The sequence below is a fragment of the Triplophysa dalaica genome, chromosome 19, assembly GCF_015846415.1.
Source record: "Triplophysa dalaica isolate WHDGS20190420 chromosome 19, ASM1584641v1, whole genome shotgun sequence".
In the NCBI taxonomy this organism is placed as follows: Eukaryota; Metazoa; Chordata; class Actinopteri; order Cypriniformes; family Nemacheilidae; genus Triplophysa; species Triplophysa dalaica.
The window spans coordinates 5,702,059-5,720,662 of NC_079560.1; the positions used below are offsets into that span (position 1 = coordinate 5,702,059).

Here is an 18,604-nt window from a genome sequence, read left to right on the forward strand (position 1 = left end):
TTGCGCTATTTCCTCTTTTGTTCCTCCAACCGCAAAAACACATCTTCAAGGTTTTAGGCGCTTGGTAGTACAGTAGTTTTAATGAGGCAGCGGGTGTTACTGAAATATGACCAACCACATAAACCGTCATCGCGCAGCTCTAAGCAGCAGGTTCAGGGATGATGTCCTTGAGGCGCGTACACACACGACTTACAGGAACAAATCGATTCTCACAGGCTTGGGGCTTCCTCTGTCCTTCCTTTGAACCTCCAATTTTCTGTCCCGACAACACATTGCTTGGACAAGGTTTGCATTAGTTTGCTTATTTCACTTTAATAATGTGGGAATACACACTGTAAAACAACAGTACTTTGAAGTTGTTTAGGGGTGACTTAAATAATGAACTAAATAATGAACAGCCAGAACTAAAGGACATTTATAGACTAAAAAGTCTATATACTGGGGGATGCCAAATCAGACCAACCAAAATCCTAAACTGGGGGAGGCCTGTTCAACTAAACAATGGAGGACAGGGGAAGCCTTTTAAAAATTACAGAGACGTTACTTCACCTTTAACAACACACTCATGCAAAAAAGTGCGAATAGTGGAAAAAAGGTTCTGCCAATCCATAAGGAACGCATCAAGACTTCCTCGGACCCCTTTCAAAGCAATTCAAAAATAAAACTTAAAAGGTCTATCAGACAAAACTCCGAAGTCGAAACGTCATCACAAGGGATCTATGAAACTCTTAATGAAACTCTACCCAGTTGGTAGTGTTACATTTTATGCAACCAAACCAAAGCCAAGTCTCACAGAGATTGGGCAGCGTTCGACGCATCCGGCAGCTGGTAAGACTGCCACCCAGCTGGATACGCAATTAAGGGTGGAAGACATTCAAAACTGAGCAGATTAAACTGCAAAAAGTTGGGATCGAGTGAGGAAATTACCTAAAGCCGTAGCTCAGCTCTGTCTCTTGAGACGGGTAGGCAGAGCAAATAAAAACAGGCACTGGTGTAAAACAGTAGTGTTACGTTCATGAGTCATGACAACAAAACATTTATTCCAATTTACCCACTAACACAGCGTCCTTGGCTTTCTTCAACTTTATAAGTTCGTATTTCCATTCTTAATGATTTTCTAGTTCTATATTTAGGAAGCTATAGGGTATAGAGGAAACATCTCTTCTAATATAGTGGCATTGCCAGTTATATAAAAAGTCAAAACTCTACAGGAATTGTAGGCTATTTGTTTTTTTAATATTTCTGTGGTGTGTCTAATTCTGTAAATTAGTCTTTACAGTGTTGTACTCTTCGTTGACCCTGATACACTAGTTAAACTTTTTCGATTTCAGTGTCTACCATACAATGCATTTACTTGGGCGGACCACCCAGGTGTATTAATAGCCGAGCAGCAACACAACACATTGAAAAGAAATGGCAACAGTATATAGCTGCTCTTTAATGTAGATGTACTGTATTGTGATGTTGCATTTATAAATCAGGATTATAGCAGCAGTTAAAGGGATACTTCACCAAAAGATGAAAATTCTGCCCTCATTTACTCACCTTCAAGTTGTTCCAAATGTGTATACATATCTTTGTTCTGATTAAAGCAGGGGAAGATATTTAGAAGAATGCTTAAAACTAAACCGATCTCAACCCCCATCGTCTCCCATGGTAGGAAAAATTACTTTATCATTTTGTTTTTGTTGTTTTGAACACAAATGAAAGGATTTTTGACTGAAGTAGGACAGCAAACAGTTCTGGGACACTTTTGACTACCATGATATGGAATACCATGGTAGTCAATGGGAATCGAGATCTGTTTGGTTATAGGAATTCTTCCAAATATCTTTCTCTGCGTTCATCAGAACAAATACACATTTGGTACAACTCGAAGGTAAGTAAATGATAACAGGCTCTTCAATTGGGTGAAGTATCCCTTTAAAGTGACTGCTGGTGGTATTCAGTTGTAAAATACAGAATAATGAGACAGATCAGTGAAAATAAATACTGATAACAAGTTCCAACACTAGTGCAAACACAAACAGGACACGATGACGACACAAATAGGCTAATTAGTCTCTCAATGTATTTCCCACAGGACTTGTTAAAGGGATAGTTCGCCCGAAATAAAATAAAACCTTTCGTCATTTACTCAACCATATGTAATTTGAAACGTGTATGGCAGTTTCTTCGGCACAAGGCAAAAGAAGATATTTTCAAGAAGATTGGACCCCATTGACATTTGTGTATGGACACAAAACAACTAAGACATTTTTCAAAATATCAGGTTTTGATCGACACGAGGGTTAATAATGCAGAATTTTTTCCAAGGCCAAAACGTCTACCACCATCACAGTCACAGACAACCAGCAGAACATGCTGTAGTCCAAATCCTTTACTAACAAAGATTCCTTTCAACCAAAGATTTTTAGGTCTACTGGAACAAGATGAAAAACAACATATGATGTGTAATTGACACTTGATCTATATGTTGCATACAAATGCATTAAATTGCACAGTCAACAATTGAAATGTCCTATAATTGATATTAATGTGCCTCCACCATAATTCTTAAAATGACTCAGAACGTCAAGCTTAAAGAAAATCCCCACTAGTAATCACAACTTTATGGTGGATTTCAGGTGCACTTGGCTCATAAAACACAATCTATCCACGACTTGAACGCACCGTCAAAAGGGGCTAACGGCAAAACAATTCCTGAGTCACAAAGGCTTCCAAGAAACAGAAATACTTCCTTTAAAAAAAATGTGAGGTATCAAATGGTCTTAGCTCACAGCAATGACCACACAACAGAGGCGCACAGAGGTGCCACACAAAGCCACACAGACTAATCTGAACACAGAACAAAAAAGCAGAGCGACGTGGTCTCATTAAGAGAGGGAGGATTTTAAGTCAAAGTGTTCTGACACACAGAGGGTGAAAAAAAAGGCTCTGCTAACTCAGTCCTCATTAACTTACTCTGCCACCATTTACCGCACTTATAATCATGTCCGTAACTGCCACATTATCCTCTAAGGAAATGTAATGGTTTAGATCACATCAACGAACAAAACATCAAATTGAAGATAGGTTAAAAGTCAGGGGTAAACACTCGTTTAATGCATGCTTTCATCTACACGCCCCCTTTAATGATAAACATCAGGTTAGTCCATCAAGCGTTGCTATTTGTTAACCAGATTTTGCATTAACCGGGGCCTTACGAGGAGATTCTAATTCGATTCGCTACCGATATCTTTTTTCATATTCAATAACGCACAGCTAAACAGTTAAGTCCATCTTGCCTCTCAATCCATTAAGAATGACCAGGGAGTTAATAGTCTGTAATGACAGGAATAATGGATTTACGGCATCACCATTAGACACGCAACACAAATAGAAAACAAAGATGATTCTAGGAAAATGTTAGTAAAGGCTTTATCAGAAAGTAGGGTTTAGATTACGTCCATACTTATTGGTGCTTTCTTTAGGTCAAATGACAATTTAAGGAGAGACACTCCCCAAAAATGAAAATTCAGCACATCCTTGACTATTATAGTAGAAAAAAAATATTGTATAATTTTTTGTTTGTTCTGTTTAACACAAAATTTGAAATTTTGAAGAATTTAGGAAACCAAACAGTTCTGGGTACCTCTGACAACCATTTTCATTTTTCCTAATATGGTAGTCAATGATGTCACAGAAACATCACTTGCTAGCCATTCTCCCAATATCTTTTTGAAAAGCTTTGGAATAACTTCAGGGTGAGTAAATGAAGATCAAATGGGATGGAGAATGCTTTCAAAGATGGAGTAACATGCTATTTCACGCATTCAGACTTTACACTGTTAAAAGTGCCGGCTTCTCATGCGTCACATGGTCAACTTGTTAAAAAAACGAGTTGGATGTATGATGTAGTATTTCTGTGCTCGATACACTACCCCAGCATTCCAACTTATTTAGGAAAGTTTTTTATAAGTCTGGATCCCCGTTTTCTTAATCCTATTCCTTTCATTGGCCATTCTCCCAGACAAGCACACCCAAGTGTCATCCTCCGAGCGAATGAGCACAACCACGCACTAGCGTGAGATAAAGAGCACGCCCATCAATGCCACAGCACACAGCTGATGGAAGTTTAGCTGTGTTTGTTTGCTCACTGCATTTGGATGATGAATGTTCTATAAACGGTGGATATAATGTTGGATTTGGAAATCGTTTGAAACTGATAAATGGCATGGTCCCAATACTAAAAACCCAACACGGTAAGTCAAACTAAGTCATATGTCTGTGTTTTGTTGGCAATCAGCACATAAGTTCATAATGTAAACAACACGAAGGGATAATGCGATGATGTATTGTGTGCTCGTGCTGCAGTTCCACCCCCCTGGTTGTCAGCAGCTTGTCTTTTTCCAGAAATAATTGTACAGCTGTATCTCTCTTTTATAAATGTGATCAAACTAAATACTGTTCGAAGATATGAAGTATAAAATACTACTGTGCAGGTACTCAAGATTAATATGAAATTTGCAGAAACTGCGTGTTACCCCATCTTTACACAGTATACATATCAATGCAGCATGTGTATACGTCTAACAACTCTGTTTTCCCTACAGCGTTTTTTAATTAAAATTTCATTTCAATGACAATCGACTGACAAGGCTGAACAGAACGAAGGTTCATGCCAATTTTAACAGATTAAAAACAGATGCAATTATCATCCTATAATATTTATGCTCCGATAAATAACTGCAGCATCTCCGTCCACAATACATCTGTAAAAAAGCATTGCAGGGATCAAAGCAAACCGCGTCTTTATCGACTGCACAAAACTTCCAGTGTTTACTAATTGACCTTATATTACACTGTCCCGAATTGCCTTATTGACTTGCCATTATACTGAATCGCATTACTGCACTGTTTCTACATGACTAAAGAGGACCATAAGGTGCTAATCTGTTTACCAAACTGACTTCTAATTTGTCTACATTACCTTAAATGTTCTTCTTTCAAAAATGTATTGTAATTTTTGGATTTTGTGTCTGTGTTTGAATTGCATTCTCTCCTGCCTTCTTGAAAATAGTGCACAAGAAACCATTAGCCACAGCTGATGAATCCTCAATTAGTCAGATGACAGTTAAATTGGTCAGATGACAAACAAGGCATGATTTAATGAATATACAAAGTTAAAAAAGAAAGATTTTATTAAATAGAAAAATATGATATTACCTCCTGCCCACTTAAGCCTTCTTTTTGCATGAAGTAGTGCTTCTTAAACTCATAATAGGAGTTGTACTGGTGCCAGGACTGCAGGAAGTCAAATCTTCAGGATTTAAAAGACACACACACGCAAAAAGGATTATAGTTATTATTGCAGGTTACACTTATCTAACATCAGCGATGAGGCTATCACATCTGAAAGACGAGCTGAAGCGTAATTGCTTACCGGGGATCGTTTTTGGCACGCACGCTGGTCTCGAATTTCACCCCATTTCTGGCCACGTACTCGGCTAGTTTGTCAATGACAGGCTGGATGTCGGGAGGTGGGGGGATGATGGCAGCGACAGGGGTGGCTGCGGTCGATGGCGGGGCGCTGGTGGTTTGTTGAGGCCGAGAGCTGAGGGATTGAAATGAAAACACATACAGGATTGTTTCTGCAGGGCTCAGGCAATAACAGAATAGAGAAATATAACAGTGGCATGCAGACCTGGACGTAGGAGGGTCCGCAGGGGCGGAATTGTAGAGCGAGGCAGGAGCCGTCACTGTGACAGGAACTGTGGCAGGGGCTGATGGGATTGCGGCCGCAGGATCCAAGAAAGGTACGGTGCCAGGTGGAGGGGGAGGACTGGACACGGAAGGTGTTGGCATTGTGCTAGTGGACATCGAGGTGTAATAGACGCTGGCATCGATCCCAGGAGGGGGCGGGGCCAGACAGTACGTACCGTCGGGCAGCATACAGTACCCGTAGTACATTGCTGCGACATTAGCTGAAAAGAGAAAAATGAATGAAAATAGATATATAAATAAGTTCTGGTTCACATGAAATTGCCATGATTATAAATTGTAGTTCATCTGCCCCATACATGTACTTGTATAGACACATTATCATAATGAAACTGTTTGTATTTGTGGGCGAAAAGAACTGGTCGTGTCGGCTTTCATTAAAAGGCCAGGAAATGTGCACTGAGGTAACACCGCTGTTGATGCAAATTAAAAATGGAAATAATCTGTGTCTAGATCGCTGTACTCATAATTAATTTTCCTTTTTAAGTAGGAGATAAAAAGAGAGCCAAGGAGAGAGAAAAAATGCCTTTGTGTGTTCTGCCCCATCATGAATCATTAGGATTAATCTATCCTCCTACTGAGCTGGAGTAAATAAACATAAATAACAAAACCAAATAAAACATAATTGCGGTCTAATTTTATGTAGTTTACCTGTTACATGATTGCAAAAAACACAGCCTTTGCTTAAAGCCAGGGTGTCCGATTTCTCATAGCCGTTGTTAATGCTCAGAAAAGCTAGGTGTGCTATGATTGGCCAATTAACTAGTGCGTAGTGGTTGGTCGAATACTGCAAGCGTGTAACGGAAATGTAGCGACTCTGGAACCTGATGTTCAAAATATGGTCAAAGTAATTGTACTGACAGGTAGGCCCACCTTACTTGCGTGTACATTTGGGTGGTCTTAGTCTAATCATACCCTGAACTGACATAGCATTCGCTTTCAGATAAAATGCATCTTTAGTTCCGACACTTTCATGTAACGTGTCAAATACATGCATGGGCAACTTATAACACCAAAGACATAGAAAAACACGTATACGCACCATATTACCCCTTTAAGATCAACACAATTGAATGTGTGTGTGGCATAATAGGGATGGCTCATCCATACATAAAAACTCAATGCATTTAACCTCATGTTGTTAAAAACAAAAGGAACACAAAGACAGATTTTGGGAATTGTGAGATAAGTCGAACTCTCAACCTCTAAAACTTCATAAATGTGGCACACCAGGTTTGAGGCTCACATCCTGTCTTTGTAGCCTAATTTGCTTAGCCGTCAATATAATAAATATAATTTAAAAAAAGCATTTCAAACAGTCTGCAGGATTTCAAAGTCACACAAGTTTGTTAGAGACCACAGAATTTGCAGGGTAAAGTGAGCGATAAAGCGCTGCATGTCACTACAGCAAAAGCCTTGAACCTGTGGGCGTTCCGGTGCTGATGAAACACTACAAATGAAATGAAAGAGAATTTGAAAGGTAGTGGAATTAAAGTGACGCCATCTCCTGGGTACTTCTGTGTACTGAACTGAATAGAGAGCCGTTCTCGACCTAAAAGAGACCAATGGACTCAGTCTGCTCATTTAGAGTTTAACATTCTGTTTGACTGCCGCCAAACTTCAAAGACAGCTGAAAGAAGAGGATGGGAGTGTGTGAGAGAGAGAGAGAGAGAGTGAGAGAGAGTGAGAGAGAGTGAGAGAGAGTGAGAAAGAGAGAGAAAGAGAGAGAGAGAGAGAGAGAGAGAGAGAGAGTATAAGACGTATAAGTATGAGATTGATAAAGCCAATAAGAACTTAGCAAAAAGACTGAAAACTACAAGAGAAATTAAAGAAATCTATAAGGACGTGTGAAAAAAAGAAGTGAGGAGAAATCAAATTATTGAAGAGAATACAGAGCTCATTGTAGGGTATTAAAAACATAATGCTTCATTATGTAAGGTCTTTATACACCTCTGAAGACACATGTTTATATTATATTGCATTTATTGTCAGTAGATTCTCCAAAAAAATTACACAGAGCACCTTTAATACCATCCTGAACAACCTTAAACAATCATGTATCACACCTTACATTACAAACAAATAAAATAAAGCTTTTAATATCCCTGCAAAGACCGCAGAATGACAATCATGCTCTTCCCACGATAAGCTTGATTTAGAAAAGAATCAACAGACATTCCTGAATTCCAGAAGGAACTCAAATTGCATCAAATGTAGCAAATACACTCTGCTGAACATTTTGAAACCTTACAAAACAACTAAGCAAACTAAACTAGTGTTAGGCGATATTCTCTATATTCAGATCGTTCTTTTGCCAGCCTGTGGATCGCCCATACACGATAGTATCGAGGGGCGGGGTAATTACGCATTTATCCATGACAAGCTGGAATTGTTGACAAAAACTGAAGCTTACATGTCTAGAAAATGGTTATGTGTGACTGAAATAAGCATTCTATCAGAGTTTAAGTTCAGTGCAGTTGGCAAAATTGTTTCTTACTTACCACCGCAACCTTTTAAACGAGAGAAAGTAAACTATTGCTATGAGTCAATATCATTCATCCAAATGCATCATTGATGCCCGCATGCGTTGTTATTACTTGATTGCCAAACGAAAACTCAGGCGCTTGTTCTAAACGCGCATAGCACTTCCTGCGAGGAAAAGCCCAAGCCGCGCGTATCATAAGCGCACTCTGCAATGAAAACTCAACATTATAAACTCTCTGGCTTGAGGCAAAGCCCGAGATAAAACTCTCTCTGGCGCATCACTAGCTCTCTCGTGCGATGCAAATTCAAAGCACGGACATTATAAACTCTCTCTGGCACGAGGTAAAGCCTAAGCCGGATGCATATCAAGCTCTCTTGCATGAAGAAATGTTCAATACATGTCCAAACGTCACGAAAATTATTAGTTTCCAGTATATTTTCAAAAACTCAACCGGTTTTGACTGACATGAATGATGAGAAGCTATTTCCAATCTGGGCCCGGTTGCATAAACGTAGCCCCTAATCTTAGACTGCGTATTAACGACTAGTCTCACAGACTAGCAATAAGTTAGGCTAATCAGTCTTCATATTCATATTTCAATTACCCCAATCTCCCTTTTTTGTAACTGATTTATGAAGAAAAAATGGAACAAAAAAATTGATGACTAACTACTAAAACTAGTCTGAGCAGGTTATGCAACCGGCCCCTGGACAAAGAAGTGAGCCACACTACTGCAGATCTTAAACAACTTAAAACTGAGTGTTTTGCTGTGGCATTACATTATCCATCACAACAAAGTCACCTAAAGATAACCCTGCGATGAAGTAAACAGCGTTTTGCATCACATGTTGACTCGTCGCATAAACAAAAGACAATGTAATCTGCAGGCTTGGTCCAGTAACTGAGGAGTTCATAAAGTTGCACCTCCCATCTGACAACATAGTTTATACACTGCATAAATCATATAAGCTATATCATTGTGGATCTATGAGGTCTACTGAACCCTTGTGAAATGAGAATTGTTCTGATGTTGTGAAAAGGACAAGCTGGACTGATGTTAGGCTAGGGTGGGCACTATGCATGGTTCGAAGAGGACCAATAGGCATAGAGCAGAACGTTCTATGACCGCACGGTTCCCGAGGTCAGCCAGCCATGTACCTCAAGCTGAGTTTGCATTTCTTAGAAGCCCCAAAATGTTCCGCCACCAGAGGAATTTTGTTTTCACTGTCTCAGGCAGTCGAAACTTGGGCTCGGGTTGATAGCAACGGCCTAAAATATATATAAAAAATGAATGAATTCAAATTCGAAACGGGACAAAGTTTAACCAAATTTCAACGACGAGAGCCAATCACGCCTTAAAGAAAACACACAGAAAACCTCAGATACAGGCCGGAGGCTTGGAAAAATAACCCTCACATTTGGACTCAGATTATATGACGACTGTGGTTAAGCCAACATAACCTCTCTTTGTTATGCTGTTAATCGTAGAAAATACACATTTGCATTCAAAGTAGCTTTTCTTTTCAAAAACTGGCCGTCGAGGGTCTTTCGTCACCGTAATCCTGCTGCATTTTCCTCAAGAAACCAAAAGAGCTCCTCAGTCAGACTAATTGAGACAAATCAGCGCTCAAAGCTCGAGTGTGTCTCACCAGCTGAGTGCTACATTCTCAGTTTCCAATAAAAGAGGAATTGCTCGTTCGACAAAATACCTTTAAATCCTATCGATTGGAAGAGAAAGGAACGACTGGACGTAAATGGAAGTTTTAGGCATCAAGGACAAAACCCTGCAATTATTCACAGGGGTAAAATAAATTTGCCGCTGCTTTGCTTTGTAATTTGGCAAAGGATGGTTCCAAGTGTTGGCAGGAAAAATCTTACAGCTAGACTCAATTCACGAGCCGGTGGTGAAAAAAACTGGCCTAACGTTGTAGAATTAGAATTGACCTAAAATAGGAAGGATGCGATGGGCAGTCTGCCCACTTTGGTAATTAATTTAATGAACTTTGCTCACAATGAGGGGTCAGCTTACCTGCCATGTTCACTCAAGGACACCCAAAAAAAATCAATCATCGTTAAAATTGTTTGAGATAGTAATCCTCACCCACAGGCTTTCTTTAAAAAGGACATGTATCTTCCCTTACCAGCATGCCAAGAATTTACATCATCCAAAAACTGTTAAACACACACACACACTTAGTGGCAGCACAGGGTTCAAAAGATGTTTCATTGATATTGAGCTGATGAAATCCAAAATATGCCGTCAACCAAACAAAGCATTTTTGACCAGACAATTAACAGTATAAATGTTGTATCACGATAATGGCTATGACTTTAACTGCGATATACGAGTGTTACCACTGTATTTTTGGGCATTTGAAAATAAAGCATCTTTTCTTGTTTCTGATGTTTTAGTTAACTTTTTGCTGAAAGAAAAAAAGATAACTACATGAACATTTAAATTAGTCCCGTATGATTTATATTCAATTAAATAATGCTTTATAGGCATGTAAAGATTAAGTAGATTTGCGTTTGTTATAAAACATTTAGGGGTGGTTTCCCGTACAGGGCTTAAGACTAGTCCTAGAATAGAATAAAATGTTAGAGACATCTAAACTGAAAACTGCTTGCACTGACACAACTTAAGATACAGCAGTGCCATTGTTTTTGCATCAAGATGCATAAATGTAATGCTTGTTTTTAAGACATGTTTTTGAAAGCAACGTAAATGTCCAAATTTAGCTAAGGCCTGGTCTTGGGTTAAACTTATCCCTGTGCGGGAAACCACCCCAAGGTGATTCAAATCTCAATTAAATCTATTAGGAAAAGAAAGAATAACAACCTTTAAATTCATCTATAAATTATGCACAAACAATTAAATTGCAATTAATTTAATGACTATTACACGAGGCAATATCATAAGGTACACTAGTTGGTTTATTGCAGCATTTAAAATTCAGATATGTTCACTGTACTTTGTAGCAGAACTGTTTATTACATCAGTCCTCTATTAAGACACAGTTGCTATTTTTATTTGCATAAATCATTTTTATATGCCCCATTTCTCATGCTTTGGTGCATAATAGCTTATGATGTCACTTTCTCTCTACTGAGCTATCTTTCTGCGTCATCTCAAAGATTCTAACAGCCGTTTCAACACTTTTATTTTGATCCTGTATATCACCTGTGGGTTTAAGGCCATACTCACGGTCAGAGGTGTATTCTGCCTGCGTGGCTATCGTTGAAGGTTGATGCTCTTCCTCGATTTTGGTTGCCATGACTGCAGCACCATTCCTCTCTTGTTGGGCTTTTCGAACCAGCACTGCCAAAGGGTGATCTGGGTCGATGACCTGCAGAGGCTTTAACACAAGCACAAGAGCGGTAAATAGACTGAATATTACTTTCCGAAAAAACAGAACCAAAAACTTATTTTGCATGCAAAAGCACCATGTGATCAGGTTACGTCAATAAATCAGGATTTTAAACCCAGCGTTTTTTGGGGTGTTGCGCTGTAGTTTTTAAGGTGGCTCTGGGGCGCTTATTTCCAAGCCTGGCAGATTTGCCAATCTTTCTTTTGACTTTGGCTGCTTTTGTCCTTTATCTTCTCGGCAGGATCAAACTATGTTTGAAGGCTTTGAGGTAGCTTGTCTACCACTGTAAGTTTGACTTTTGACACGCCGGCAAGCCTATGAGCCAAAAAGCTTTATGGACTTTGGCAAACTGTAATCACTTCAGCTTGTTACCTTCCTGCAAGAACAGTTTCTTCACCTTAGCCTGCAATCTCACTTCTTTTCAGATGTCTGAACAGCTGATGAACGCAGCTTCTGCTGAGCAAGCACTTCACCAGACTTCATTCTTTCCTCAACGGAAATTACCTTTAAGCACTTTTTTTGTGTCTTCCACTTCATGTCCAGTCTTCAACCAGTCCAGTTTTCCACAAAAGTCTTAAAAACCCAGTTTACTGGTCCACTGCTTTCTGACTGAAGACTTGTATGTACATACTTAAAGGGGTCCTATTTAGCCTATTTTCCAAGTGTTTATTGTGTTTATGATATGCTTAACAATAGGTGGTCATGTCTCGATTGTCAAAAAAAATGCTTTATATATTACATATGTCACCTGTGTTTTACAGAGTCATCTCGATTCTCAGAAAACTGGCTGTTAAGTTCCTGGTTCTATGAAGTCCCTCCTTCAGAAACGATTTGATTGGTCAAGCTGAGCCAGTCTTTTTTGATTGGTCTACCACTTAGATTGTGTGTAGAGACCTCCAGCCCATTACCCTATCCTTGTTCCAGGCTGGAGGGTCAATGTAAATTTTGGGATTTGTGATGTCACTAACCCAGGAAAAGGTTAATTGAGTCTCAACGAGCCATTGATTGTAGTGTTTAAAAAGTGATTCTTGTTGCAACTTGGAAGATGTTGTTTATGCTCAAACAGCTATACTACTCACTAACTAAATTTAAAGAAGTGAAAATCCACCAGACCTCCCCTTTAAATGGTTAGTCTACACAAAATACCATCATCATTTACTAGCTAACGTTAAACAATTTCTTAAACACTGAGCACATGATCGTAAGTCACATAAAATTGCAGTACCATCTCTTTCCTCTAGAGCCATCTACAAGCAAATTATCTGGACTATTGTGAGACAACTGTTCATCAACCGCAAGCATTTTTCAAGGACTCCTATTTCAAGCTTCCAATTAAATGAGCTCTTTGTCTGAAACAAACAGCTCTGAGAGAATGAAATTTCATTTACCTTTCAATTATTTCATGGAGACTAAAATGTATTGGTAAGTAAAAACCAATGAGCACTATGTATCTAAGATAAAGCTAGAGATCAAGTAAAACAAGTCATGCTTCAGGCCAGACAGAATGGGGACAATATGTTTTCACCCTGATGCAAATGTACTTTTATTTCTGCTGGTTGAGTCAGTTTGATAAAGCTGCTTTCCTCATTAAGCATGATTGGTTATTTGAGTTCTGCGAAGTTATCAATCCAGGATAACTCGTGGGTGGCATAAATCCTGTATTCTGGTAGAATTTGACACACAGGTAGACTAATCCAGGGGAAATCATGACGTTCAGAGGGCTCTCAAGAGTAAGATTTGCGAACTGAACACTCACATTTATACTTCCTGGAAGTAGCACTGTTAAGTTCGATGAGCCAAAAAAGCAGTTTATATAAACTTTGCGAGTGAAAGGCAACTTTATACCCTCAATACGACAGCTGGAGTGTTCTTTTAGGATACCAAATTAGATAAGATATTAGCTTTTATTGCTTCTGTTTGTTTGTATTGCTCTCTTTAAATTGACAGATAGCAACTCAAGCTCAACATACAGAATATGAAATCAAGAAAATCAAAGCATTACGAATCTGATGAGAACTTCCTATCCTCATTTTGAACAAATATTTGAAAAGGCGAATGCTTTGATGTCAGATCCTTTGATATCAGGCCCAGTTCTGCCAAGAAATATAACAATATAACAGCCATTGGATATACATTAAGAAATGTACTCTTTGAACAATTGGTTACTTTACATGGAATTTGAAAAACAGTTTAGTAGCCACAGTGTATGGGCTGTTAGGTTCACTGAATAGAAGTAGATGTTTAAGCATATGACGCACGGCAGGGAGCTAAATAAGTACAAGTATGACAGCGTGATATTAGATGTAAGATTAATCATCTGTATGAAAAGGACCAAACGTCAGAAGGGTGTATTAATATTCCTGAGAAGTATGTGCTTTGTTTGAAGCGGTACCTTTATTATCTCCTCCAGACGAGAGCTCTTCTTAGAGGCAAATAAACTTGGGTGGAGATAGTTTCCGTCTCCGTCATCGTCATAATCCGAGTCGTCCGATTTTGAGTCTAAAACAAAGAGTTTAGATGTTAACTTTTGTTTGTTAAACCGATAGCTGATAATTCTGTCAACATCTACTCACCCGCTTTTCATTTCAAACCTCTATGACTTTCTTCCTTCAGCGAAACACAAAAGAAGATATTTTGAATAATGTTGGTATATGAAAAACATTGATGCCTATTGACTTCTATTTTATGGACACAAAACCAATGCAAGTCAATGTGGACCATTTTTCAAAATATCTTCGTTTGTGTTCTGAAGAATAAAGAAAGCCATACAGGTTTGAATGTATATGATGGTGATTAAATGATGACAAAACTCATTTTTGGGTGAACTATCCCTTTAATAAAAATAAAAAAAATCAATCATAAAGCGTAGAATACATTTTTTATTAAAAGAACAGTTCACTGTTTCTCTCATAATTTACTCACTGTTATGCCGTTCATTTCGAAACATTTAAAATATGAAATTAGAAACAATTTGATAGTAAAATGCCGGTTCCCATTTAAAAAAAAAATACATTTTAATATACAATTCTTTGAAGAACGTGAAGTCATATAATGTACTGACCCAAATTCCATCCAAAATGTGTAAGATAGATTTTTATTATAATTATACAAAATCTGTCAATATGATTTTTATATAAATTGATATGAAATACATTTTTTCAACTCATTTTTTTGTGACATGGTTTACAGTGTTCTTTTTTACGTTCTGTGTATTGTGTTTCAAAGTAACAGAGTCATACCCTGTTGCTGCTGATCCTGTTTGCTCTCAGATGCCGGCGTGTATCTTCCCTCCTTCATGGCTTTTAGAATGTGTTTGTAGTAAGGGTTCAGGTAATGGTCGAACCGCAGGAAATCAAACTGGGAATTCCTTGCTTGCTTCGCCTTGAGCACAATTTCAAGTTGAGCCCCCTGCTTGCACACAAAATTGGCGGTGCGCTCAATAATGGCATGCGTCTTGGTGGTCGCCGGCTGAAAAGTAAAGAACCCGAGGGTGAACGAGGGGAAAAACTCTGACAAATGAACAAATTAACTTGAGAAATTTGGTTATGAAAATGTTATGAGCATTCATCATCAATGACTTGGAGGCCCTGAGATTTCTCACACACAGAAAGAGATCTATGCATAAGATTTGGTGTGCTTCATGATTCTAGCCAGGACCTTCATTAATTCATTTCTACTCTACCTATGCAAATTTAAAGTCACAAATCTCTAGTCAGAGATCTGTCATACTACAGACAATGCAAAATCATATTCATGTGTTGAAATGATTTAAGTCAATGACGTATTTTAAATAATAAATGATTCTGATAGTGTCACTGTGGTCCTTTATTAGAACAATGCATTAATATTACATTAGAGGAACTTTTCAAAGGGCTGCTCTTTAGCCCCATTGTCCAGGTAAACAGAGGATGCATCGCTTTCAAAGCCCCAGGGGTCCAAGAGAGTCAAATAATGACTTGGTAATTTGAAGATAAACAACCCTACGTTCTGCCTCCAGATCTGATTCCTTCTGTGCTTCAAGCTATGTGCCTCACAATAGAGCAAGGTAATCACAGTAGCTGCCCATTAATAATTCACAAGCCCCTTCAAAGAACCTCACAGACTCTAATTGGGTTCTTCCAAGCCTGAGAATTTAAAGAGACAGTACACCAAAAAATGAAATTGACAATTCTATCATCATTAACACGATTTCATGTTGAGTCATTTATAGTTTCTCCAAAGTGCTCCTTTCCATACAATGAAGGTGAATAGTGACATAAATCTCTGGTCCCCATCTTTTACTGTATCAAAGAGAACAACTCTTTGAATTTCACTAAACAAAAAGAATGTTTTCCAAGAATAAGGTGAAGCTTATTAAATAACGACAGAATTCTTGTGATCACAGTATGTTTCCTCAACAAGTGGTCCACTGGAATCTTTATGCGGTTATGTTTCCAATAACCTTGCTGAGAAAGTGCATACAAATCCCTGGTTTAATAGGATAAGGGAGAGGATCAAGAGTTCTGAGCTCGATTTCTAGAGCTTCTGAGCTCTAGAATTCAGCCAGATCAACTTTCTTCATGCCACAGGCATGGTAAAAAAAACTTGGTGATTGCATAGATTTCCAAATGAGGGATTCAGCTGATATTAAAGCTTTGTCCAGATAGATGTATTAGTCCTGCTGTGTGAACACTGGTTATACAAAGGGAGGATCTTTATAGCCCACTGTGTTCTATACCAGTTTGCTTGTTAAGTGGCGACGTGAGGAATACCGTTTTCGGGTCCAAGCATTAATTACAAGCGGGGCACTTTATGAGCACGGTTGGCGGTGCGCTCAATAATGGCATTATTACTCACATTGTATATTTAAGCGAAACATGTATTAACTCGAATAATGCACTACAGGCAACAGACTGTAGGGATGTGTGCTAAAACTAATTTGACAGTCGTTTAAAGGAAAATTTTGTGACCGTGTAGTCGACTAGTCTAAGACTAGGAAAGGCCCAGAAGGCGGTCCAAAAACTTTGCGTAGGGTCTATGTAGTACATTTTAAAGACTCAAGAATGTGGGCTATTAATCAAACTGTTCATATTGAATATTTAATGTAGCTAAAACAGGCATATGTGTTCCACTTTCCCTACATTATGATCATTAATATTTCTGCATTTGCTGATGCGCCAACCCTGACTGGATCGCTTTAGCTGCTGCAAGAACTGACACAGTGAGCATTTGTTTGCTTTTGCTGGTCTGTGTCTGGGCTTAAAATATGTAGCCAATACAAAAGCCATTTTATTTTCTCCTTTCAGTCTGTATTTTCAGACGCTTAAAGTTCCATACAATTTTATTAATCAAATTAAATTACATTTTAGTTAATTTCACTGAAATCATGAAGCTTAAAATATGTAACAAAAATGTATTAAAAGCTTAAAAACAAATGTTTCATTAATTGCTTATTTAAATGAAGTTGAATAAAAAAAACATAACTTCTTTAAATATGTCGTAATTTTAGTAGCCTACAAGTTATAATTAGGGTGGGCCTATAGCCTGTCAACAAACAAGATTGCCTAAATTATATCATGTTTTTATTATTTATAAACAAAAGCAATGTGTGTAAACAAAAAAGCGAACAGAAAGCAATGGATCAAACTTGCGCAGAGCGAATAAAAAAGATGCTAATAAAGCATACTGCATAATTTATAGAACATACATAGGCCAAACACTCAAGTCTGCATGTGATTATGATGTTAATATTATTTCACATGTTCTTGTTGAGGAAATGCAAGCATTCTGTTCGGATGAAAGTCAGCTCACTGTTTGTGAACAATAACTCCGTCTGAGGAATCTGTGCAAACTCTGCAAGGGCACACAGATAACAGTGCCAAGCAATCATGTTTATTCAAGCGCTTTTTTTAGATAAACATCATAATCAAAGAAATTTCAAAGTTCTGTGAATCTAGCATCTGAAACTAGTTTTATTAAGTATGCTCAAGATGCATTCACTGCATTTACAACTCATTCTGCCATCAAATAACTTCAGTCCGTCTTTCATGCATTTTAAATATTAAATTTTAATATTTATTATTAAGTAATTGTAAACATAACTGTATGTAGTTTTAGATCATTATCTACTTGTTTGTTTTATGCCTGCATTCCGTGCTTCCGTCCGCATTTTCCGCATCGCATCAATAAGAACCCTATACAGTATGGTTACATATGGCTCCAGTGAAATTATTATTATGCCACTTTGATATGATGTAAATGATATTGCGTAAAACATACCCATTTTCCTCCTTCAAAACACTCCCACAACTCTTTCAAGTGGTCATCTCTGAGTGTGCTGCAATTGGCACAAAGGAAACGCATGCTAGATCGGACGTTAAAGACTTTTAATAATATTTTTTTCCAAACATTGTTTTAGTATGTAATTTAAAAGGTTTTTAAAAGAAACATTAAAGTAAAAGTAATTTTAAGCATAACATTTTGTGTAATTTTTTCGTGTATTAGACTGTTGTTCCAATGTCGACTAGAAGGAGCTAGTCGATGACTAGTCGATTAGTCTTGCAACTCCTTAGATCACATGATCTCCGACATCAATATCTGAATAAATTATGAAAAGTGAATAGCTGAATGGCCATGTGGGATTTCATGATTTCATATTGAAGATAAAGAGTAGGATTGGGGTTTTTCAACTTTTTACAGCTCGCCATGAGCGTATACTAGGGATGCAACAATACAGCTCACCAACGGTTCAATACGGACCTTGGATTATGGCCCAGGGTTTTCAGTTCAGTTCTGATGGCTTTGGCACGTTAAAGTGTTTTTTGATTGTTTTATGCTTATGTGACAGGAACAGTGAAAACTTAAAAAAAAAAAGTGAAGTTCTCTTTATTTAACTTTTCTTATTTAATTATCTTTAAGCAAAAAAACAACTCAATTTTTAGATTTACACTGGCAGCTCACAGCAGTTTTGGTTTACTGTTCATCAGCACGCCAGTAAAATAAGCTTCTT

The 18,604-nt window shown here is 38.0% G+C and overlaps 1 protein-coding gene across 1 annotated transcript in view; it reads right to left on the reverse strand.

Moving 5' to 3' along the window:
• The window catches only part of sfswap (splicing factor SWAP), a 76,733-nt gene that overhangs the window by 48,674 nt on the left and 9,455 nt on the right, over positions 1–18,604 (reverse strand). The window contains exons 5-10 of the mRNA XM_056731363.1: positions 14,856–15,084; positions 14,009–14,115; positions 11,454–11,604; positions 5,687–5,966; positions 5,426–5,596; positions 5,209–5,302 (exon numbers count right to left, since the gene is read on the reverse strand). Coding sequence (XP_056587341.1) covers positions 5,209–5,302; positions 5,426–5,596; positions 5,687–5,966; positions 11,454–11,604; positions 14,009–14,115; positions 14,856–15,084 — 1,032 coding nt within the window. The remainder of the gene's footprint in view (positions 1–5,208; positions 5,303–5,425; positions 5,597–5,686; positions 5,967–11,453; positions 11,605–14,008; positions 14,116–14,855; positions 15,085–18,604) is intronic.